Consider the following 26,972-nt stretch of genomic DNA (forward strand, 5'->3'; position numbering starts at 1 on the left):
TTAAATGTATCATTTAACTGTTCATTAAAGACAATATCGTCTGTGTTGAGCCTACTCACTCGAATAAATTGAGACTTAATCACACCTCGAAAGACATGCGGGGCATGCATGCTGTCCGCATGCACATATCTACCCACATATGTCTCCTTCTTAAAAACAGAAGTGCCCAATAATCCATCCTTGTAAAAGATGTTAACATCAAGGAAGGAAGCCTCTTTACTAGTAATGGTCGACTCAAACTTCAAAAATGATGTCGTGTTGTTCAAGTGTACAAGATATTCTTCTAAGCTGTCCCTAGATCCACTCCAAATTAAAAAACAATCATCAACAAACCGTTGATAGAACACAACACGTGTGTCAAAAAATTTTTTTTCCATCATGCAAATTGTCTAATTCCCACTGATGCAGTACAAGGTTTGCATATGTATTGGCCACGGGGGTGCCCATGGCGACCCCGTTGACCTGCAGATACGGTTGTTGATTGAAAATGAAAACATTATGGCTAAGTACTAGGTCCAACAATTGACATATATTTTGAATAGATTCACTAACTAAGGATTTTTCAGTAGTCAAAACTTCCTGATGGACTCTATGCCATACGAATTAGGGATAACAGTGAACAACGACACAATGTCTAAGGTGACAAATAGAAAATCATTCAGATTACATGGTTCACTGTAATGCCACTTTGAAAGTTTGAAGAGAAAATCACCAGTATCTTTCAAAACATAATTACATTTATCTAAAAAAGGAAACAATTGTTTCTGAAGGTAAACCGAAACAGGTTCGGTTACCCACCCATTGCCAGAAACAATGGGTCTCATGGGAGGGTCTAACAAACACTTATGTATTTTCGGAAGTCCGTATAGCTGAGGTATAGATGGACAGGGTACAGAAAAAAAGTTAAATAATTCCAAACTAATATTATTATTAAATTGCATGTCATAAACATGTAAATTAACGTCAGTAATATGTTTCTTTACATCCAGAAAACTATTTTTTTAAAGGACAAAGTATCCATTACTAGCTTATCCATTGATGAATTGTAGCAAGCTCTATCCATAATCACAATACTTCCACCCTTATCTGCCTGCTTAATGATGATTTCACTATTCCTTTTGAGATTCTGCAAGGCAAGATGTTGCTCATAGGTTAAATTATAAGTAAATTTTCTATCACAGACATTAAACTGTTGCCTAAAATCAGCTTCACAGACATTGCAAAAGGCAGTAGTAATAGGTGTATTCACAGGTATAAAAACACTACGTTTTCTAGGAATGTTATTAGGAGCAGTACTAACATTAAACAAAATTTTTAAATTTAAATTTCTCACAAACATTTTCAAGTCGGTAATAATATCAACTAAATCTAAATTAGTCATAGGTATGAAACTCAGTCCTTTTGAAAGAAGGGACACATGAGAATCACTCAAAACAAAGGATGAGAGGTTAAGAATACCTCTCACTACTTGCGGGCATTCTTGCCCTGTCTCAACGGACTGTCGTACTTGCGTTTCATTGAGGAAGTCTCTTGCTTCATCGATAATGGTTCCCTCTTGTTTAAAGAGTCCTGCACACGTTCCGGTTTCTCTAACTGAAACCGCTTCTCTGTGAAGTTTAAAGTCGACTGATGCGTTTTTTTACTAGCATGCTGCACATCCGATACCAGGTTCAAGGCAGCAGTTGATGAGGTGTCCATAGCGGACGTCATTACAGCGTCAGTGTTAACGCTACTAGAAGAGGCAATGGTTACAGACTCAGAAGGAGTTGAAGTGACAGTGTCTGTTTGTATAGAATTGGCGCCAACAGTCAAATTTGAATCAAGGGGCTGAAATACATCTAGCGCCCTAATAGAAGTACCAGCAAAAGTTTTTGCATTGTGATTCTTGTTAGATGTTACCATAGTTGATTCTCTTGGGTCATTCCTGGGCCAAGAGAAGATGTGACACACTCTGAAATCATTAATGTCTCGAGAAAGTTTTCTTTTCTTAACTAGTTCAAGCTTGTCATCTAATTCACGAAATTTAATGAATAGATGATTATATTTAGGTAACATCTCTGAAAAACATACAAGTGATTTCAGCTCTTCATCTAATTTGATAATTTCAGTCTTTAAATCTTGCTCAACAGACATAAAATACTCATTCATTAGTGACATATAGTCTAAGCTTAGTTTCAAATTCATTTGCTGCCACCTTTTGGGAATTCAGGGAATTCAGATTTTCCCTTACCTGGATGACCTTCTCTTCCAGGCTATGTCTTAGGGCACCTTACATCAACATCTCAGTTTCACAGTCCACTGCTAGATAGACAAAGTTTAACCCTTAACCTCGAAAAATCTTCTCTAACTCCCTCACAAGATTTTGGTTTCCTGTGTTGTAGACTGGATACCCCTGAGATGACAGCCTTTCTTTCAGAAGAGAAGGTTTAGCCCCTCTCCATCTTCATCCATTTCCTTCTTCCCCTTCCGCCTGCCCAAAGACAGGAGAGTCTATGAACAATGAGATACATGGCAGCAACCATTTCTTTGATACTTTTTGCAAAGCTACACAAGAAAGAGACAGTGGTACCTAAAGCTTGGTTTTGTCTCAGCACTGACTTGTAAATTCCTCTCCTTCCCTTTCTGAAGAAAGAGTTATATTGGTGGATATCTCAGTTCCAACTTAATCAAGGCCTTCCCTTTCTCCCAACCATTACCATCCAGGAACTCCACACACCACACAAATGCATCAGATCTAGCTTGGGAGCCTGGAGAGCCTCTTTTTCTGTTCAGGGCCAGTGGTCTCCAAAGCAGATGAGGAAGCACATCACTGTCAAATAAATGATGGCTCTTATTCAAGCCTTTAGGTATTTTCTCACTTATGGACGCCAGGACCTCTCTGAATTTTCACAGACAACACTATAGTCATGAGGTACATTGACAAGCGGTGGTGGGGGTTTAAGCCTTACCAGCTGTGCAGGCTAGTTCTTCTGGCATGGGATAATGCCATAAAGGCAAATCTGCTCCTACAGATTGTTTACATTCCATCCAAAGACAATGTACTTGCAGATTCTCTAAGTAGGTCCATGAAAGACCCTTACAAATAGATGCTAAACAGGGAGGACTTCCTGGACATAGTCCACAGATGGAGTATTCTTCAAATGGATTTGTTTGCATCCACTCAGAACAGACAGCTTACACTGCTTTACTCCAGGACTCCTTGTCTGCAGGTCTGCAGGATGGATGCCATGTCTTTCTGCGGGAAGTACCTGTATGCTTCCCCACCTCTTCCATTGATCCCAAAAGTCTTGCTGAAGATCCAAATGGACAGGCCAGAAATCTTGCTGGTGACTCTCTTCTGACAATGGCAACATTAGTTACCCCCTTCTTCTTTACCTAGCCAGGGGCAAGCATGACTAGTTTATACTACAAAGGGGACTTACATAGAAAAAAATGGTCTGTCTGCTTCATCCCAGCTTAGAGGCTGTCAACCAGACACTGTGGATGAAATAATTTTAATTCATTTCAGACACCAGTATTCTGAGGATGTGCTTCAGGTGTTACAGAAGGTGAGAAAACCTACCACTAGAAAGCTGTACATCTCCAAATGGATAAAAGTTTCTATCTGGTATATTAAAAGAATGAGAACCCCCTATAGGTGGTGGTCCCTAAAATGTTGTACTATTTGTATGAGCTACTCAAAAAATGACTAGCTTATTCCTCTGTAAAGGTGCACTTCTCTGCCATTTCTGCCTGCATGCCATGCAATCCTCCCCTTTGTTCTCAAAAATTCAAGTCAGACAGTTATTAAAGGGTGTCCTCCATGGAATCCACACAGGAGGGCTTCATATTGGAAAAAAAAATGACGTAGTCTCTTTTTGAACCAGTGACTTCTGCCTTCCTAAAGTTTTGTACTTGGATATCTGTTTTACTGGTAACCCTTACTTCTGCCAGAAAGGCTTCTGAGCTCCAAGCTATTATGGCCACCCATCCATTTCTTATCTTTCATAAGGATAGGTTTTCTCTTAGGGATAACCCTTCTTTTACACCCAAGATGGTCAATGAACTGTCTCTCAGTCAGGCTATACATTTACCTGCCTTCTTTCCAAGCCCATAGATCAGGGGTAGTAGTCTTCTGCAGTCACTGGATTTGCAGGCAACTAAGATTTTACCTTGATAACACAAAGACATTAGGAAGAAGGACTAGTATTTTGTTTCATCCATGAAGGCAATTTGGGTATCCTGGTTTCTAAGTTAACAATTTACAATTAGATCTCAAACCCCCTTTCCTTTTGTTATTCCCACCATGGCAAATCCTTGTCTTCACCTGTGAAAGCATACTCCACCAGAGTATTTTCTTGTGATGCTTTCTTCAAATGCTTTGATTGACTCCATAGCCTTGCTGGAAGTAGCCACCTGGTCCTCTGAACCTACCCTCACTAAGCACTATAAAGTAATCACCTTTTCTAGATCAAGGACTTCTTTAGCCGGAACAATACTTATTGGATACCACATCAGGTCATCTCAGCAAGATAATACATCAATATTGGAATACTGAAACAGTGATTTTTAGGACATCTACTGTTTAAGTAAGTTTTTTAACAACTGTACTTTCTATGAAGGAATTGGAGACCAAAGTGGGGGTGAACACAGGAGCACTCCCTGGACAGATGACTTGCTCAGAGTTGCACAGTGGGCAAATAGCTTATTAACAGCTCAGGTCTTTAATATTCTGCACTAATTGCTAGACTAGTTACTGTGCTTCTTTGCAACAAGTCTCTGCACAACAGTTTGGAAACCTTGAATACATCACAGTACTGTGACAATTCTCTGTTCAACATCAGGGTAGTCAGTCACATAGAAGTGCAGTCACATGACTGATGACAGTCATTACCATTCCTCTGTGCCACAACATGGCAGTTAAGCCCAGAGATTCATTCACACAAATGCCAAAATGCATCACTTGATCAGCATTAGCGCCACATATTGGCAGGTGATCTGATGCCAGTTTGCATGACTGATGAGCATTAGTGCTGCACCTTGACAGCTTGTCCACAGAAGTTCATTCATAGCAGTAACATCCATCATCTGCATTCATTAAGGCTGGGCCAGCAGAAACAGTGCTGTTACAGTTGCCTTAACCATAGTAGCAATAAGAATATCATAACAAAGTGACTGGTTTACAGTGACTAAGAACAAATCAACCGCAGCCAAAGCAAACAACAACACTCATTAGAGGAGTGCAGTTACTGTTCTGTTTAATTTAAAAATAGCAAGCATTATATTTTACAGGGGAAACATCTAGGTTAAGCTACATAGCACTGTAGTTTCATCTGATATACCTAACACTGCTCCACCAAATATCACAACATCCACCACAGCCATTCCCTTACAGTACAATTGTACTATATTACCATTACAACTACAAAGTTACAAAATTCAAACAAGGCACTGAACTAGGCTGTTTACACTGATTACAGGATGTCACAAGAACAAAATTTCCAATGTAAAATACCTTCTAAAAACAACCTCAGAGTATGCTGCTAAATGCTATGAGTCTAAACCAGAAACTGCACTCACTGGAAGCAATTCTCACCTTGGAAGATGCTGACATTACTGCACTCACTGAGACTTGGTTTAAAGCTGCGGAGAGCACCCCAGCTATACAAAGTTACATTTCCTTTCACACGTTCAGACCACAAACTGAAGGTGTGAGAACTAAAGGAGGTGGTGTGTAAATATTCATTAAAGATAAATACACCTCTAGACTGGTTAAACACGATTCCCTTGAATTACTTCAGGTGCAATTGACTGTAGGTAAGAACCCTCTTCAGGTCATTGTCAGCTATAGGACCCCTTCCATGAATCAGGACATTTACTCAACCTACTTGGATCTGCTTGAGTCAATTAAGATACAACCAAACACCCTGGTTTTGGGTGAATTTAATTACCCATCCATTGACTGGATAAAACTCACTTGCCCAAAGGTTCCTGGACTTTGTTAACTCTAATGTCCTGGACTAGCTGGTTGACACTTTCACAAGGGGCTCAAACATCCTGAATCTGGTACTCATGAGCATGGGGGACCGCAGCACCATTGCCAGTGTGTGGCCATCCCTGTTGAGATCGCAAATCAGTCTCGCTAGAAGTAACTATAACACAAGACCCCCCCGAGCAACTAGACAAAAACTTCTCCAAGGCCAAGTACAACCTCTTATGTGACAGCATAAATAGTTTCATAGCCCCTCCCCCCAACAGACACTTATGCTGAGTTATACACCAATATTTTATATGAGCACCTGTATAATTGTATTGATTCTGCCATACCTGATAGAACTAAAGCAAGATCTTCAAGGAAAAACAAACCTGCCTGGTGGACAACTGTCATTAATAGGCTATACAATAGGAGAAAGAAATTGCAGTCTAAGTGTAGGAAGGAATGGTCTCAAAACTGGAAACTCTCCCTCCTCAACTTAAACAAGCAAGTAAGACTCCTAGTGAAGTCCTCCAAGCTAACTACAAATCCATATTAGCTTCCCTAACTAAGGATAACCACAAGGTGTTCTTTAGTTACATCTGTAACTTCAAAAGTAAGGCCCAGATTTGCGCTGAACTCATAATTAATGGTACTACATATACAGAACCTGTTGTTATAGCAAATCTCCTGACTGGCAGGTTCAGTGAAAACTTCACTCCCCTGTCCCCTCCACATATACCCCAAGGCATCCTTAACACCTGTCGCCACCTAGTATCTCCAAAGAGCAGGTCTTAAATGCCCTCTTCAAGGCCAAAAACACAGCCTCTTTGCAACCAGACAACATCCCGGCCTGTATTTTACATGGGTTAAAGCAGGAATTGGCATCACCATTGGGTACACTTTTCATTCAAGGCCTAAGCATTGGCTTTGCCCAAGCAGAATGGAAAACAGCTACCATCATCTCTTTGTACAAAGGGGATGCATCCATGGACTCCAGGAACTCTAGACCCATTAGCCTAACCAGCCTTATCTGCAAGACCATGGAATGAGTCATCATGGAACTTATTAACAAAGATATAGGAAATCTCTAAATGCTCAACCCCATCCAGTTTGGCTTTGTCAAGGGGAGTTCATGTCTGTTAAAATTGGTGGACTTCTTTGAGACAGTCACCAAAGCTCTAGATGAGGGCAAATCTGTGCTTACATCCTAACTAGACTTAGCCAAGGCCTTTGACACAATCTCCCACTCAGGCATCATTGATAAACTCACCCAGCTGGGTATCAACCCATATATTGTCAGGCATGTTGCAAACTGCCTCACTGATAGAACTCATATGGTCAAAATAGGGGACTCCACCTCCTCCTGCAGACCCATAACCAGTGGTGTTCCACATGGATCGGTTCTGAGACCCCTACTGTTCAGAATGTACTTCTCCAAAGTCCATGCTAAAACTGAAGGACTGTGGCTGACAAAGTTTGCTGATGACTGCAAAATCGGAGCAGTCATTGAAAACCCTAGCGATGTCAACATCCTGCAAGAAGGCCTTATGCAGACTGACCATTGCCAAAGTCATGGTCTTAAACCTAATGCAAAAAATGCATTATCACCCCCTTCACCAAGGGTGATGTTCCTGCAAATTATCACATCAATAGAAATACCCTAAGCACACAGTCAGTGGTGAGAGATCTGGGTACACAGGTCGACAGCGACCTTAACTTCGATCACCATGTCTCCACAGTAGTAAGAAGGGAATTTTAAATTGCTCATCTGGTAAGTAAAGGCATTGCCTCCAGAAAAAAAAAAAGATTATAACCCCCCTGTGCTCTTCACACATGAGGTCAATAATAGAATACAGTGCTCCCTTTCATATGTTCCTTTCCATACACCTGCAGCAATTGGAGAGACCACAAAGTTTCCTTACAAAGAAAATTCATTGTCTTCAAGATCTGTCGTATGTGGACAGACTGAAATCATTATCACTTTACTCTGTGTTGTACAGACTGGTCAGAGGTGACCTACACCTTGCATATAGAGCAATCTCAGACCCATCTTTAATGGAAATACTGCACATTCACAACTCAAATGGTACACAAGTCCCTCTCTCAAGGACCTTAACCTGGTATGTGACATCAACAGAACTTGCTGGAGAGACAGATTTATCTGACAGAGGTTGCCGCAGCTTTGAAGCAACCTTCCTATTGATGGTAAACAAAGCTCCTCAATGGCCCTGTTTAAGCGTAATTTGAACTATTGGATGGGTAGCCGGAAATTCCCCCTGAGGATTCCCCCTGTGTCCCTGTTGGACAAGGGCAATAGGTGTTGATTTTAGTGTCTGCTTGAACCAGACACCCTTGGGAACATGGGTTGAACTTGGCTAGGCTTGTAAGGGCCCTGGAGCCATTAGCCTATTAACCTCCTATGATTCTATTATAGGGCTCTTTGACACAAGTTCTAGAAAACAGACCACAGGCCTAAGGTAAGCAGCACTCAAGTTTTCATATTCTACTCATTTTAACTACCTAATTCCATTAACAGATAGTACTTTACCCATAGAGAATCTACAACAAATTATTTCAGTATGTCCAGCAAAGTCACAAAAGCAGATGCCAAAACTAAGTACACATCTACCAAAACTAAAACCCAACTATCCAAGGCATTCGGTCAGAAAATTAACCATGAAAAGAATATATGCCACATCATATTACATTACAAATATAAGTATTATAAACTGACTAATCACTATGAATATCCTAAATCTAGAACCAAAAGTCGGCTAAGCATAGTAAACCAACACTCCAGCACTCTTCCCCAGAGGCTGTAATTGCAATGTCAATATGTTAATTTTCCCTCCATGTCAGCAATCTTGGAGATAATAAAAGAAAAATCCAATCCTTAACACACTTTTACAAGGAGTGTGCAGAACAGTCTCCATTTCTCACTTTCTAGCAAATCTGTGCACAGCTTCACAGATCATTGACAAGTGGCAATATTATTAAGCCAGATACAAAGCCAGTATGTATGTCACTCTCTCAAAGACAAATTAATTCAGTGTATTACATCAGTAGTCAAATAAAATGTATATATCACATAAATAATGTGTAATTGTATAACAAGCCCACATTCAAGTGCCTTTTTCTATTTTCCCTTTACTGACACCTCAGTTCAGGGTCATGTATCAACAAAAAAGATTTACATATGAACCAATACTCTTCAGTCATAAAAATAGTAAGCATATGTATGTGAAAATAAATACATCTTAGTCCAAAATAGCCACAAATGAAAAAGTAACAAAAGCCACTAGTTATCAAGAATTTCACAGCATGCAAAGGAAAAAATTAATACAATCATATTAATGCCTGCTACATGAAAATAAAACAAGTGCATATAAGAAATCATAACTACCTGTCTGACACATTGCTCAATTACACTGTTGTAAACATAGCCACTATATGGCTTGCCAAGTAACCATCCTGGAATTTCAAAATGTAAATACCATTGATTCTAGCATTCCAAAATTTCTGTCTGCCTGTCTTTCTTGCTCACACAGACCAACTACCTTTTGTGCCAGCCTTGGCATCCTGCCCCACAAGCCCTACCCTGTGCAAATAAATGTGCCATATCCTTGTTTTCTGTTGTTTGGATTCAGGGATACATAAGTGTTTTGTGTGATGCCCAGGGTTCAATGTTGACTGTGACTGAGTGCTTAGTACATATGCGCTTGTGTTTGTGAAGCGAATTTGAAAAGTGCACAGCTTTATTACAGGGTTTTGTATTGTGTGCATTTTTGATGCATGAGGCCTATTAGTTGATAGAGAACACGTGCCAGATATGAGAGTCATGGTAACTGCTGGGGTTGCCAGCACACACATTCAGGATGATTCCCTTAGCATTGCACATGATCTGGCAGTTAATGGAGTGGAAGCCCTTTCTTTTCATGTACACCCTTCCCTGGTCCCCAGGTGGTGCGTTGATTTCAATGTGATGCAGTCTATGGCACCCATGACATCAGGGAAGTATGCTACAGGGTAGAAATCCTGCATGGTTGTATCTCTGTCCTTAGGTATATGGAGAAAATGCATGTACTGAATGGCATGTTGTACCATGGCATTCAGGAATTTATATAGAATCCTGGATGCTGATGCCTGTGACACCCCTCTTGGTCTCTGGAAGGTTCCTGTAGCTAATATTCTAAGTGCTACACATACTTTAGTCTCCACAGGTATTGGTTCCACTCAGTTTGCACTTGCTGTCAGTTGAGGACAAGAGAGTTTGCAGAGTTCCTGTAGTGTGTCTCTATCCACCCTGTAGTGCTCTAAAATTTCTACTTCATGCAGACCATTAAAATTAAAATGGGTTCTAAACACCCTTGTCCTCCTTCTTGGCTGAGGTCAATCAGCATCAGCAGAATAACCTTGTGCCTGTTGCACATGCACATGTATAAGAGCAGCAGCAGCCCTTAACATTCTTTCTGTGTAGAGTAGTTTCTGTGGCTGTATTCCAGTAGGTTTTGCAATTCAAGGGCAGCACCTGCACAGTGTACATGATTGCTTTATAGCTTGTGGAATAGCTTCCCCTAGCTTGGATTGGTTGATTAGAATACAGTTCAGCTGCTTATGTTGCAATTAGCATGCCACAATATTTACCAGGTTTGAACTGCTGTACACGGTGTGTAGAGCTGCTTACTGAACACAAATCAGCACACTATTGTGTGGTATCGCGCCATGTTGCACACAGTTTTAGCACACTGTGTAGGCGTTATTGAATCCACACTATTTTCTATTTCTGCTTTAAATATACCTCTCTGATAGCTCCAATTTCCTTCCCCTAATATCATGTTATCTTTCCTTTTTCTTTCCTTAAATTACAAGTGTAGTCTGTCTCCTATCCAAATTACTGACATTTACCACCACACTCTTTTCTATCTCTTCAAGCATTTTTTCTTCACTGTCATATTTGTATGTGCATTAATAACACATAAACTTGCAATTATTTCTCATTTCCTTATATCAGGTGCTACCGGACTTCCTGGAATAACAACCATTGTCCATTATTTTTTCTTCTTCACTTTTTATTGTAACATTTATGCCTGAATAAACTGTAAAGAACTGCTCCAAACTCCAAACTCCACTAAACAAAGCAAAAAACACGAAAGCGAGGACGAGTGCAGGCTGGAAAAGATCCTCCAATTTTATTGACACACAAAACCACAAAATAGTAATCCACAGAATGAACGCCTTCACAGATACTGCGTTTTCGTCCGAATGGACTTCATCAGATAAAATTACCTTTTACTTTATGATGTTTATATATAAAACCAATAAAAACTTGCACCAATCATTTATCCATTTCATTTTAAACGTACAAATCAACCTACAAGCTGCTGAATAAATAATTAATTCATCACTTCCTGTTTCCATAATAATTGATTCTTAGTTATGAATAAATAAACTTTTAAATAAATAAATAAGTATAATTTATACATTAAAAACTCCTAAAAATGTTGACTGTTTATAAATATTCTAAATAACATGTTAAAATTTATGCCTGAATACACTTCCTACTGATCATATTTTCTGCCCCATGCAGCTCCTGTTTTTTCTTGTTTTTTTCTAATGCATCTGCTGACAAACACGTATGTCTACATTTATGTTTTACACCATTCTGTTAATGTCAAACCTCTGACTTCGTTTCTAATACTGTTTACATTCTAGCACTAATACATTATCCTTTTTGTTTTTTGCATCCTATGCGATTACAATTTTTGCTTTTCTTTTTCTCCTTCTTACTCTTGGATTTTGCATTCTCTTGCTCATTTTCTTCACCTGTTTATGTATCCCATTGTTCACTATTATCACTGCTTAGTATTTCGTACTTATTTTGAATCTGTACTTCAACATTTATTTCTGCTGCTGTTTCAGTACTCTGTATGACATCTTTTAGAACTACTGCTTCATTTTCTCCATTTCTTTCCCTGCACCATCTTGTTCAAAGATTAATCTAAAATATGTTTTCTTTTCTCTAGCCTTTCTTTCTTCTAATAATAGACAAGCCACCCAAAAGTGACTTATGTCACTGTATTACCTGCATTTAGGTAAGCATTTCCTAGCTGTGTGATCTTATTTTCCACATTGGCTACATCTTTTCTTTGTACATTCCTACACTAAATGATTTTCTGAACCACAATAAAAGTGTTATTTTTGCTGTCCCCATCATTGTACAGTTCCTCTTTTCCCATTCACGTTAATCACATTTGAAACATACTTAACATTTTTCATACGTATTTAAGGTTACTCCCATCCATATATACATTTCTTGCATCTTCAACTTTTTAAATTTCATGTATATTGTTACATTCAGTTAGAAATACTTTTTCAGTTCAATATCTTCAGTGTCGTTTGCTCTAAACTCAGCAGTCAATTTTCCCTCAGTTGCAGTCCTAAATTCTGAAAAATGTATTCTTTCTTTGAGACATTGATTTTTTTTTTTTCTTATGTACTTTACACATAAATTTATTTTCTAGAAAAGCAAAAGATTCAGAAGTTACCCTCACAGAAATCCTCTGCCCCAAATGTATCAGAGCTTTGTTATCATGCATGTTGAACCCCAGCTGTGCAGTTATATTCATAAGTCCTTTTTATCTGTGTATCTTTTTGTTATTCTTAATCTTAATTCTTACCACTGGCCATGTTCTCTGTTAGTTGTCCTCCTTCCTGTTTTTTTTCTTGACTGCTTCAGTATTTTCAGTATGAATGCCAGCTTATTTTTCAACTTCAGTGAAAGGCTTCCAGCTGATTTCATGTTGAAACCCTGTTCCCAGTACATTCCTTTAAAGTTGCTTTATCCACCAACCAAACGTACCAGTTAATCAGTCTTCCATACCCTCCTTACTGAATTCCTTCTCTGATTCCATGTTAGCATTCTCTTATGCTTCCTCAGCAATCCCCTTTTCCACCAAATCACTCCATTTTACAGCATCACATTTTCGTTGGTTCATTAAATCAACCATGACCTGTGTATCTAAGTCTCTTTCTTGTACTGCTGTCACAATGACTTCCTTGTGATCAAGAGGCACCAAAGTTTTCAATTTTCTTGCTCCATTTCACTGTCCTCTCTCCTACTCCATCTTGGATCTCACTCCTCACTACTAGAACAGTCCTCTAGTGCCACCTAGGTGTAAAAAAAGAGTAGAGTTAGTTTACTGGTGCCCTGACCAAATTTCCCCTAGTCAGTATGTATACCACCGCAGGTCTCCCCTGAAAAGAGGCTATTGGACATGTAGGACTAACCCAGCCAACAAAGTGTAAATCAATAAATAAAAATGATCAAAGTAAAGGAGTGCAGAAAGAAGTGAGAGAGCAGTCAAGGAAAGAATAGTAGTTGGCTAACAAAGAGGCTAAGCGAGTAGTCACAGTGACAGAACAAGGAATCAGAGAAAGTCTACTGGCTTCTGAAAAGTGACTCAGCAGATAAAGAAACTCTTATCAGGTAGCAAGGCAAAGACTGAAGGATCAAGAAGAAAGTCATCAGACACCATTCATAAAGGATGTCAGTAGCAGTCTGCTCACCAGTCCAGAGGATATAAAAAACAAATTGAAGGAGTACTTCCATTCGCTTCTGAATGAAGGAAACCCCAAAGAAGTTGTACTGCCCTATGTGCAACCTACAATAAAGGAGGAAGAAGAACCCACCCTAGAAGAAGTAAATACGGTACTAAAGAAAATGAACCCAGGAAAAGCTGCAGGCTCAGATGAGGTCATGGCAGTTATGAGCAATACGTTGGTTAAGTTAGAGTAGAACTAGCTAATGAAAGTACTCATCATATTATGGAAGGAAAGATGTATCCCAGATGACTGGTGAATAAGCATTGTAGTACCACTGTACAAGAGTGAGGGGGCATTCACAACTGTGGGCAGTATAGAAGTATCATACTCCTGTCACAGTAAATGAAAGTGCTGGACTTGGTGACAGATAAGCAAATAATCACAACAGTAGAAAGTAAGATGGGGAATAAGCAGCTTGGATTCATGTCAGGATGCAACACATGTGACCTAATGTTTGCAGTGAGACAGTCAAGAAGCCTGAGATGAGGCAAGAGCCCAACTGTACATTCCTACAATTGGGTAAAGTGCATGCCAGGTCCAAAGAAAGATGATCTGGGCAATGCTGCAATGGTTCAAAGTCCTGGAAACATTAATAGAATTAGTGCTGGCTATGTAAAAGGACCCAGTGATATGAGTACAGCCAACAACATTAGTTTCCCAGTAGCAAGTTGTTTGTGTCAGGCTTCAGCTTTGAGCTCATTCCTGTTCATAGTTGTTTTGGACTACGTCAACAAACAGCTTGCAGAGGACAAGATCAACAGAGATGTTGTTGACAAACAATGTTGCACTACAAGCAGAATTTGAACAAGAACTTCAGTAAATGTATTGGGACTGGAATTCAGAGTTGAAGGCCCATGGAATTAAACTGCATACAAACAATACAGTGGTCAAGGCAGCAAATAGCAGAAATTAGACAAAGTGTCTGTGAAATATGGCTGAGGAGAAATTAAGTCAGAATAAGGAGGCCAAAGCTAGAATTAGAGGTGCTCCATTTAAACGGCAAAAAGTGCCAGGGATAGTATGTGACAAAAGAATACTAAAGAAGCTGAAAAGTAACATGTAAAAAACAGTGGTGTGACCAGTACTTTAGCATGGTATGGAAACCTGGGCAGTAAAGGCAGACCAGTTGAGAAGGCTAGACATGATAGAGTTAAAGTGCCTGAGTCATATCATAGGACACACACTGTAGGACAGATAAAGAAATGTAACATCATAGTAGAAGGCCAATCAGCTCCAGTTGCAGAAAAGGTTAGAGGAAACAGATGTGGTTCAGGCACATGTGCAGGAAAGCAGAAGGTGATTTGGTGATGAAGATTTGGGAGAGACAGGAAGAAGGCAAAGGGAGATGAACATTCAGCCAAGAGAGGAATGGATTGTCTGAGAGATGGCCTGTGACAATCAGGAATAACTGTTGAAAAAGGTAAAAGTATGGCTGTGAATTGAGAGAGGTGTCAGCTATCACATAACACCTCAACCCCATGTAGAAGTTGGAAAAATGGAGGTGATGATGATGCTATTATATAGGAAATTATGGTAATATTATAGAGGAATGAATCCTGGAGGGGAAAAAATAATAGTTCTGGAGTACTGTATTATTGTATAAAAAGCAGATTCATAAAGCCACCAAGTATCTCTTAAAAACATAAAATTTATTTCTCACATAAAAACGCTAATCAACTTTCACAGTAAAGCTTAATCAAGGAATAATATCCATATAATTCCAAACATTTAAATATTGCCTTGTAATCAAATAACCTACCAGAAAATTTAAAATAAATAACAAGTTTAATATGTAAAAAGACACGGTCCCCATACCTTATCATGGAGCTCACATAGGATAGACTTTATGCTCACAATTCCATTTAAGCCAGGTGGACCGTGAGCTTGGAACCTTAAAATCTATCTTAATTCTTCTTTCTTGATGATATTGGTGATATCCCAACCCCTGACTGACATTTGAACAACTTACAAAATCATAACTCAAAAGCTATGAGTCTTATCTGTACAGAATATATGCTTATAAAGACAACATGCAGCATGCTCACCCCTGTCTTGGGAAATGGCTCAGAGCGACTTACAGACTTTGCAGACTGCATGTAGAACTCTCATGGAGACTGAGGACTACTGCAGGCTCTTTATCTTCAAGGAAGCATGATTATTAAGGGAATGCCTTTCACAAAAGCAGGAGCCATGCCTTTCATGTACACCCATTACACACCAACCCCTTGGATGCAGTCAACATGCACAGAGGAGCCAGCAGAGCCATAAATAAGAGTGACACCCATTTCCTCAAGAATGACAGCATCACTCTGGTACCTGACCTTCAACCCCAGAAGGAATGTAACAGCTATATATCTGTCACCTCTGGGATGCACAAATAGACCAACTGAGAAAGAGGGATGAAAACTTAATGACCAGTGGGGTTCAGAAGCCAAAAAATGCATCACCTGAAAAAATGGGGTACTATGTTTACAGAGCTGAGAAAGTAGTATTGTAAGCTGGTGTGATGAAACACTGGGCTTTGCTGCAGATTCATTTGACGCATATTGTTACAATATAATTGCAAAATAAAAGAAAACTTGTGAATAGCAAAACTGATACTGCTTTTTTTCCAGGTAGCTAAGGTTCTTTTCTCTTTTTATAGTCTGGATGGTTGGTTCATACATAACTGAACACATATGGGTCTCTGATGCTTCATGTGCTCAGTTGGAATAGGAGAGAAATTGAGTTCAACTAAGCTTTGCAGCTTTTTTTTTGTACTGCTGGTCCATAGTAACATTTCCCTGTTGTGGTATTTGTGACTACTTTGTTCTTAAACCAAGCTACATGGTGGGGTACAGTAAACAGATATACAATGCACTCCATTTGATGTAAATAAACATGATCTGTCTGGCTTGTACTGAAAGTAACAATAAGATGGAAAATCAAGAAACATAAGACCAACAGAACAGATTTGTGCTATTATATGTACATGTGTCTGGGTGTGTGTGTGCGTGTGTGCGTGTGTGTGTGTGTGTGTGTGTGTGTGTGTGTGTGTGTGTGTGTGTGTGTGTGTGTGTGTGTGTTACTGTGTATATACATATGATGCAATGTATTGTATGTTATCTTTGGAAGTTAGTGGCATTCAACAATGCAGTGTGAGCATCCCATGGTAGTAAACTGAACCTTATGTGCTGAAAAAAATTGTTCTCACAACTTAGGCCATGCCGTGTTAAAATTACTCTGAATTATGTGCTATTCAAGTATGCAAAACAGAGTAGCTCATCACATTATTATTAAACTGATTGTAAAAGCACTATCAGCACAGCCATGTAACCTAAGCCACTCCATGCTAATATTAAAGTGAATCTTATATGTTTTAGCATGCTTCACAGAGCCTTTCATGGCACTATTAAACTAATTTTAAAATGTTACAAAAATCAAGTAGAAAACCCAAGTCATGCCGCTGCAGTTCAAAGGTAACTCTAGTGTCGTTAATCTCTGCAGCACCTATACAGCATAAGTTTCCCATATCTGTTCTACATGGAATCCAGTACTGTTCATTCAGACAACTTACTGTGTCAGTATTAAACTCACTTTAATGCGGTAAATCAAGCACTTAAACTAGGACATCCTCTTACAGTACTAACTTGCACAATGTAGAGCATCCTGTGGCATTAAGCTAGTTGTAAAGGGCTATGAAATCAGCTCTTCATCATAGCAGGACATCCCATGACAGTACAAACTGATTGTAATATTCTTCACCTGTGCAAACATTGTACCCTGTGACTGTGTTAATCTGAATCCCATATACAACAGTTCCAGACATCTAAACCTGGATGAATGAATACTGACTAAATATTTACTTGCCAACTGCCTCAGACATTCTCTTTGTGTACTAACCTAACATCTCCAAATGTTCCATTACATTCCAACATTTAGCACCAACAAGTAATATTTCTTAATACTGTTATATTTTGTCCTAGAATAGTATGTTCTTTTATTTCAGTGTACCCACACGCATTGTGTATGAATGTATTATGTTTTTGTGATTAAATCAATAAATATTGCATTAAAATATGTTTGAAAAATTATAGATGAAAAAGTACAGGAGCAAATGAATTTTGCTTGAGGATAATTTGGATAGGATTCAGCTTCCAAACTTCTATAATATTACTATTCATTGAAGTCTTTCCTATTGTAATGTATGTGGTGCGGCATTGATATTTTTGTGAGATTCCTATGGAGTATTCTGAGGATTTTCTCCTTTTCGCTCTATTGTTTGAAAGTAAGGGATTGTTAGGGCTCAAAGTTCCTTATGTAGGAGTTCAGGGAGGCCTGTCCCATGTAAAAACAATGTTTCTTATGAGTGCATTGGAGTTCAGAGCAATTCTGTTGTTGATCGGTTGTGACTGTGGAATTGCTTTTTTGATTATTTGTGTATCTATCATAATGGAAGCGGAGGAGACCCTTAGGTACCCAGACACAAAAATCAGAAAGCATTGCTGCCAAGCATTGCATTCTTGCATGTATAATAATGCTTGCTGTTGTACTGCACTTTCTACATAGTGCACTACAGTCGGTGTAGTTAGAAATGTTGAAAGTGAATTTCTAAATCTGTCTGTAACATGATACTCTGTTGACATGTGATTGGGGACGTTTGTGAAACACTGAATGGGGTTTTTCCTATCCTATGAATGACTACCTCTCTGAATTTCACATAGATTACAAGATGTGGAGTCAGTATAAGAAACAAAGTCAGATATGGAAGGGACATGGGTAACTGAATTGAAAATGTATGCCTGAATTTTACCATAGCATGATGTGGGCTTGTACTCAGGAGAGCTATTGGACTCTGCAGAGAAGTTTCATGAAGTTGCTTTAGAATACTGGTGGCTACACCTGTGAATGCTCTGAAATAACTTTTAACAGTGCTGCTGTATTAAGTATACAGTATTTCAGTGTGAATAATAGCCTTAGAAATTTTGAAGAAGGCACATCTCCATAAAATGGATTAGTATTTTCTCAATAAACTAAAACTGACCCAATACCAGATTGCAAAAAGGATTTCAAGTTAAGTATAACATGTCTGGAATGTTTTACATAGAAAGCTAAGTTAGATTTATTCCAGTTCTCCCATTTGGAGGCTTATTACACATTTCTTTCCAACAGCTAGCTTCAGTAAAATGCCATTCAGCAGCTCGCCGTTGCAATACTAACCTCCTGCTGCTATACAAATGCACACAAAGAGTATAGGGCAATATGGTGACAAGGTAGACTCTTGCAGCTTTATCAATAAGCAATGACGTCTTCAGGAAAAAAAAATAGGACTTCTTGAATGTTACCTTTCAACGGGGGGGGGGGCAGTCATACGGTCCTTCACCTTGTCCTGCAAAATTCTATTATTGAAACATTGGCTAACCCTGGCTCACTGCAAAGAACCTGGCTATTCACCTATAGCTTGCTCCCTTTCTCATCAAATCATGCAATCCTGGTGTTCTTCTGTACTCTTTAGTTTTTTTTTTCCATTTTGAGTACCATATAGCTGAGCCCCCACCTGCCTGGTACTAAGTGTGTAAGTGCAGGGGCTCCAAGCTGTTAATGAGTTGCTTCCTGTAAGCCTGGGTACAATGTTGGAATCTTCCTTCTCTATTTGCATACTTTGTGACTTTGATCAAGTCACTTAATGATACAGTCTTCCTGGGTCACCCCCTGAAAAGAGATATGTATGTCTAGTGGGCTTACTCAGTTAATAAAAGTATAAAATAAAGCTTTGTCCACTATCTGTTAGAAATACATCTCCTCACAAATATTTTAAAGCCTGCTTGACTGTTTATTATCTAAAATAAAGTACATGCAACTGTGTGAATTATTAACTGACTTTTACTCATGAATTAGGAACTACACTTGCTCTAAGCTTAGGCTGTGGCTAAACATAGATTAGTGGCTTTAAATGTAGTAGCTGATGTACACAGTACATTATCATAAGTCTGTGACAGATACTGCAGTCTTAAGCTGATGTAAATTCCATATTGTGTTTTAACTGGGTTATAGCTGAAGAAGTACTGGATCTGATCTACTTACCTGTTTATCTTAAGAAATAAATAAATAAGAGTTTTAATATGGTTCATCTTGTGTGCTTATGTTTGTTTCTGAACTATATGCATATATAGCCAACATACTGTCTTCCTAAGGAAACTGTAATCTGAATTATGTTGATATGTAATTATTCTGTGTTATTGTAACAGAAACATATCACTAACTTTTTGTCATTTTTAGTATTATTGTGTAACTAGTCTTTCTATTGTATATTGTCATACTTAATTGTAGAGCTTTTCTCACTGGACCTCCGTTGAAAAAGGGCTCTTGCTTAGTCAGGCAAACCCGGTCAATAAATGTCAAATAAATAAATAATATGTAGTTGTTGTTATAGGACTGTAGTTGTAGTTTAACAGATAATCCTGCAGTTACGAATGGGATAACCCACATTTTCTGCAGATCCTCTTCAACAAGAAGTTACAGAGTTACTGAGACTTAATATGTAATGAGTTGTAGCAGACTAAATTGCTACTGTTAATAGGCTTATACTGCATATGACTCATTTATTACTTTTATTTCAGGAAAACCTACATCAGCACCCACAGTGTGGCTTTTTCCTCCATCAAGTGATGAACTAGCTACCGGAATGGGGACGATCTGTTGCCTGGTTAAGGGATTCTATCCGAGATCTGTGGAGGTGCTTTGGAGTGTGGATGGTGATGTAACATCTGAAAGTGTCTCAACAACCCCTCCTGTGCTAGACAAGGAAAATGTCTATAATGTAAACAGCTGCTTATTACTCACAGCATCTGAATGGAAACACCACAGCTTTATCTCTTGTACAGTTAGACATGACCCAAGCAGTACCATAATTCAAAAGTCTTTTAATTCAAAACATACATAAAAGTAAAACCTTTCATTTTCCCAAGCTTGCTACTAATAAGTAATCTTCTTGGATGTATAATCAGTTCAGTTAATCATAAGGGCATTTTATTCTAACTTTGATAGGCAGTATAACAATTAACAAGTGCTAAGATTAAGGTGTTGAACTTTAAGTCTTACAGCATGGCAGAAATACTCGACACAGTGTGTTAATTCATTCTAATCGGCTGATCCATCAACAGTTCCAATGAAAAATGTATTCCTGTGTTTACAACCACTCACCACACTTACTTTATACCAGTCCATAAACTTCAGTATACCCAGTTAAGAAGTCATCTTTAGTCAATGTCTGATAGTGGTTAAACATGTGTACCTCTGCACAATGAGAGAAGATATCCCAGATAAAGATCTATAACTAACTGAATACTGCAGTAATATTAAATTTGCTGCATTTTAAGTTCAGATTTCGTAGGTAATATTTTTTCCATGTATGAATTTTTTATTAAACTTTAAACTTTTCTGAAACTACTATGTGGGAGACGGAGTAGCATCAGCCCTTAATGTGGGAAAATGAACACATCAGTTACATGTATCATAAATTACCCAACTAAGAGTCAGTGAAACAAAGTTCACCAGAAGAAAATGGAATGTTTCACCAGTTACATTTTATTAAAATAATTTCTAGGGGCAATCTAGACTCTAGAATAAAGTACATCACCTTTTATTTTGTCCCATGTCTGGCTTTCATCTGGTTAGTTTAAGTTCAATGATTCTGCAAGTCAGATTAGCAGCAGCCTATCTATATATGCTACTTGTTACTTGAATCATACCTCAACCTCTTAGAACAGGAAATCTGGACAGTGCCTTAAATAATGGGGGGACAAAGGCCACAAAATAGGGACAATTTTTAAATGTTGCTCTTACAAACTTAGAAAGTAGATAGAATAATAAGTTTTACATTAGCATGAATTTTCTGAGGACTATGGTCTGAATCTGAAATGCATGTCCTTATTTTCTGATTTCAGTCCTCAATGAATTGCCAATAATTTGTCAGAAAACCACACACAGTTTTATTGAGAAACAGACCAAAAATATGAGGTAAAAATCTTGGCATTCTGTGAAAATCTGTACAGTTGAGAGGTATTTATTGCATTCTCCACACTAAGGTACTGGCTTACGTTTCAAATTAATTTTTGCTTTTGTTATATTTCCCCTTCACATTTGTCACCTTTTACAATCAGTGTACAGGTGTCATGACATTCTAAACTGTGTGCTTTTTACACAGTAGATGACATTTTTGTCTTTGCTTTGACCTTAATGCATATCTTTACCTTCTCAAAGGAATGCATATGTTAAAATGTTTATTCAGACTGGCAGATCTATGTTAAGTTCATTCATAGCATTCTGGGTACTTTTATATCATAAACAGTCTGAAACACATAGCAAGTATTTTGCGGTGTCACCAAAGTCTGAGCTTGGCTTATTGTCTTATTATTTGGCATGTGTTTTGTATCTGCTGTAATTCATCGTTTCTTTCGCTTGTGAGTTGAGCTTTATTTTCATCTCTCTTTTCTTACTGTTTTATTAATTACCGTTTTTCCCTTTCCCAGTTTTTCTAGTCAATTGCTTATGCATGGCAACTTTACTGTAAACTAGTTTTTTATCGTTTTGAATATAAAATATTTTAAAATTTGAGCTTTTAATTTCCTAATAAGTATTGATGTTGAGAAATCAGTATTTTAGATATTTAAACTGCCATGTTTCTTCTCAGATAATGTCTTTATTTGTAATTTATTCATTTGTTTACTGTGTTATCAATACTGAGGAGTCATGGTGAAGTACAAATTTCTTCTTTTAGTATATTCCAAACCATCATCAGTAACATTCTATGATCTTTTTTGTACATAGGGTTCAACACCCAAATACAGTTTATATTTATCTTGTTGCAGACAATGTAGATATTCTCAATGGGTGAAACATTGAGTTACATTAATGCTCATAACCTCAGTGTTACTATTGTCTATGCCGTATGCCCTTTCAGGCAATTTTCATGGCTGCATAGGATCATCCAGCAGCCATGTTAATAACCAAAGCATGGACTTTGCATCATCCTGGCTATCAACTGACCTACTTGTTTCAGTGAAAGAACAAAATTGTCTACAAAGTAATGGAATGTCTAGATAAAATAATCAGTAACTTATCGATGTCTCTGCCAAAGACAGCAGAGTTGCAAACCTGAATATTTTTTGAAACGCAATGCTACACTAGTTGTGGCCATAACAACAAATCATATAATGGTGTTTACTTGTTCTCTCCTACATGGATTGTTGCAACCTGTGTCCTTTCCCTTTTTCTCCTTTAGATGAAGGCTGATGACTCTTCTGTATCTGTATTAGTTGTACTTGTTGCCCAACACCTTAGTCTCTGTGTTTTTCTGGGCACTTATAATAAATCCTAAAAATAGAGCATAGTTTGTTTTGTTCTGTATTCAGCCAGTGTCTGACCCTTAGTCAAACCATCTCCCCAGGGATGAAGCTGCAGCATATGTGAACAGCTACAGAGATTCAGACAGGCGTCTCTCAAAAATATTTTCTGTGTTTACATGTACATGACTTGCACTGCTTTCAGACAGGACTCACTGTAAGCTTCATTTAAGTCTGGCATCATCAGTATTGACTTCTGAATGATGATTGTTTTTAGTTAACAAGATTTTAATGAGGGAAAAACGTGTTTTAGAAAGAATGTTAAGGTGATTTTTGAACAGTATCAGGAGTTGTTAATCTGAGTGTAAACATGAACTAAAATAAAATGTGCAAGCAAATGACTGTAGCCATGTGTTACTAATTCAACAGAACTCTTTTGAGATTGCTGTCACACTGTAGTTTTGTTTTCTTTATTAGCATGTGTAATCTGTATCCTCATGGTGTAAGTTTCATATATTCTGTTCTGATAGCATCTCATTCTATCCTTCATTGGTGTTCTGATATAATGCACTGGAAAAACAATGATGTGCAAGGTAAAAATTTGGTACTCTAAGACTCATTAGTGCAACCTAGAACAGCAAGACTGAGAGAGCAAAAATTTGGAGTTATGCCTATTAAGTCCAAGGTTCTGAAAAAACTTTAAAGAACGCGGTGGTGCAGCGGTAGCATTGTTGCCTCACAGTAAGAGGTTCTCCCATTCAATTCTCGGCTGGAGTGCGGGGAGTGCCTTCTGTGTGGAGTCTGCATGTCCTCCCCACGGTTTGGTGGGCATTCGAAAGACATGCGTAAATGGGTGTGCCTTCACTGAAGGTTGAACGTCGAGCTGGCACCTCGGCATTCGTGAAAATCTATTGCCAATCATTAGTGATCCCTAACTGGGAAAAGCCGAAAGACAACAAGTGTTCAGCATTCAGTGTTCTCCTGTATTTTCAGTTATTTGTACATAATTCTGAGGCTCACATTTATGAATCTTGGAATTACAGTGGTGAGTCAGTGTGGGAACTGAAGTCAATCCATCAGAGGAAAAGTAAACTTCAATCAAAAAGAAAACTTTAGGACTTTATATAAAAAATAAATACTCTAAAAATTAAATGTATTATTGCCTGAAAATTAAGTCAAGCTCCTTAGACAAAAAGCACTACAGTTTATCTGCTTCACTCTCATTTAATGAAATCATACATCAAGACAGATTCATGAACTGCTAATTTCTACGCTGCTGTTGTGTGCTATTTTGTATTAATTAAAAGGCTCTACATGTCATGTAGAGCTGCCAAGCAAAGGTAAACAACACAGTATGCAAATGAAAGCATAATCAGCTGAATTACATGCTAATGAACCAATCCATTATGGCAGAGACATTCAGGAAGCTACAAAGTAACCATTTAGAGATGGTGTAGCCCTTTGCCATGAACACCAAAACATATTGGAATACAGCCACCATCACACTTATAAAAAAAAAAAAAACAATGTTAGAGGCTGGTGCTGCATGTGTATGTGCAACAGGCTCAGATCTATGCTGCTGACGCTGCTGATAGACTTCATCCAAGGAAAAGAAGGGTGTTCAGACCCCATTTAACATATCGTGGACTGTGCAATATTGAAATAGTAGAGCAATACAGGGTTAATAGAGAAACACTACAGGAACTGTGCAACCTCTGCTGCCCCAACCTCTGACCCAGGGGAAATCTAAGAGAACCTATACCTGTGGAAACTTAGGTATGTGTATCATTAAGGATATTAGCTACTGGTATATTCCAAGGACCCACGGGAGATATACTAAAGGTGACTCAGGCCTCAGGCTCCTGAATATTTCATTAATGTCTTAATGCTGTGCTGCAACATGCAAGGGAATAAATCTATTTTCCATGCACATCAGAGAAGAGCAAGAACAATGCAGGAATTCTATAGTGTAACAGCCTTCATCAAAGTTTTGGGGGCCATAGAATACACTCACATAGAAATAAAAGCCCACCTGGTGAACAGGGAGGAACATACATTAGTAGGAAGGGGTTCCACTCAGTCAACTGCCAGGTTGTCTGTAATGCCTAAGAGATCATCCTCAATATCTGTGCAGGCAACCTAGGCAGTTATCATGACTCACACATATGGCAGACTTCTCAGCTTTACTCAAGGTTTGCTAGAGATGATATCCCACAAGGCCATCTACTAGGTGATGCAAGTTATGCACCGGAACCGTGACTCAAGACGCCCATCAGAAATGTACACACACTGACAGAGAAAGGATACAGCAATGCCCATGCTCAAACTATAGACATCACAGAGTGTGTGTTTGGTGTGCTGAAGTCATGGTTCTCCTGTGTAGACATAGAGGATGAACTGCTGTATGACTCCATCATCTGTACAGAAATTCTCACAGTCTGTGCCATGTTGAACAGATCTTCTTGATTAAACAGCTGCAACAGGGACAGCAAGGTCCAGGACCACACATTCACGGACCACAGGCAAGGGCAAGACCTTCAGCACATACCAATGATGATTGTGAGGGAGAACCTCCAGTTGCAGAGGTAACCAGCAAATGTAGGTGTGCACAATATATCCCTGCCCTGGCTAAGAGGCAAATGATAGCACACACACTCACCGGTGAAGGAAAACACATAACAACCTAAGCACATACAGATATTAAAAGTGATGCCATCCAATGTCCACAAAATTTACTTACCCATTTAATGTCTGTGTACAGATATCATCAGAAAGAGACAGCCCCAAAGCACATGGATTATAACTGCAGGTAAGTGTGCATACCTGTAGTATATCAGCAAATGTGTAAGAAGATAAACTACCTGCATACTGTCAGTCTTTTACCTATCCACTCTCTGCATCAGACATATATGGAACCCTAAGTCAAACCCAGATGACCAAAGCCCATGGCATCATTCTCACAGGGTGGGGGGCATGACACCAAAGATTCATGGATGCCAGCCCTCCCCCAACAAATGTACCATCACATATACAGTCCAATCCACTATGTCACTCATCCTATCCAATGAGTCACCCACATGGTTGAGGCAGTCACACATTAGCAAATGATAACACAATACTGTAAAGTAACCATACTAACCTAGACAGCACAGCAAGAACTGAAATATGTGACTTTTTAAAATTACATACATCACAAAATTCTGTTTTCCATTGTATATTGAACCCTTCTCTCTCAAAATTTCCTTTCTTTTTGGGGGGACTGTATGTTATGTGGCTTAAAAATGTTCTGTTATCATACATTTCTGCTTACAAAAACTGGCATGCAGCACAGAGAGGTACACCGACCACTGCACAGGTTGCAGTACCAACATGCAGAACTTCAAGCTTCCATATTATCAGCATTGCTTCCACAACCCCTGCCCGACATGCCCCATCTGCATCTGGTAGCTCTGACTGGCAGCTGGTGCTCTGGGAGTGGTATTAGTGGAGGTAATGAATTTCTCATCCACCAAGAGCTGACAGGGCTGCTGGAGGATATAATGGAAAGGGGCCTCAGTGGCCAAATAGGTCATGTAGTAAAGGTGCTTCATCACATTGCCAAGATGATGCATTGACACAGGAAACTAAGGCAGAAGAGACTATCAGTTCTGAGGGTGAGGACTAGATACTCACTGTTCTCAGGCTTGTCCTGAGTATACCTCTGATGTCCCCTACCTATCCCCAATCATGGTATCCCCCAAATATTTGTGTCCATCACCATCTTTGTCTGTCTTGTTTGTCCTGTATGTCTGTGTCTGCTTCCTCACCTAACATTCCTACACAACTTTCACATTTCAAAGCATCTTTCCCAATGTTCCTCTCTCTTTGAAAGGAAAATAGGAAAAAATAGGCACCTGCTCCACAAAAATAACAAACCATACATAGCTTTCCACTTCACCGATGTGTCTTCTTGACACACTTCATTTGATGCAATTAGCTATACAACATCATTTTGTTTTTGCCACCTACTCTTGGTATGGCAGTCCAAATTCAGTTAAGTCTGGCTACACTTCTACATTATTATAAAGAAGTTGATAGCTATGTTTCTCTCC

General features: G+C 38.7%; 1 protein-coding gene across 1 annotated transcript in view; it reads left to right on the forward strand.

Moving 5' to 3' along the window:
* The window catches only part of LOC122790984 (immunoglobulin lambda-1 light chain-like), a 190,376-nt gene extending 167,103 nt beyond the window's left edge, over positions 1–23,273 (forward strand). Inside the window, exon 3 of the mRNA XM_044058708.1 lies at positions 20,158–23,273. Coding sequence (XP_043914643.1) covers positions 20,158–20,480 — 323 coding nt within the window. The 3' untranslated portion in view covers positions 20,481–23,273. The remainder of the gene's footprint in view (positions 1–20,157) is intronic.
* Positions 23,274–26,972: the final 3,699 nt, after the last annotated feature.

This window comes from Protopterus annectens, chromosome 16.part0 (genome assembly GCF_019279795.1).
Source record: "Protopterus annectens isolate FY-2018-M chromosome 16.part0, PAN1.0, whole genome shotgun sequence".
In the NCBI taxonomy this organism is placed as follows: Eukaryota; Metazoa; Chordata; order Ceratodontiformes; family Protopteridae; genus Protopterus; species Protopterus annectens.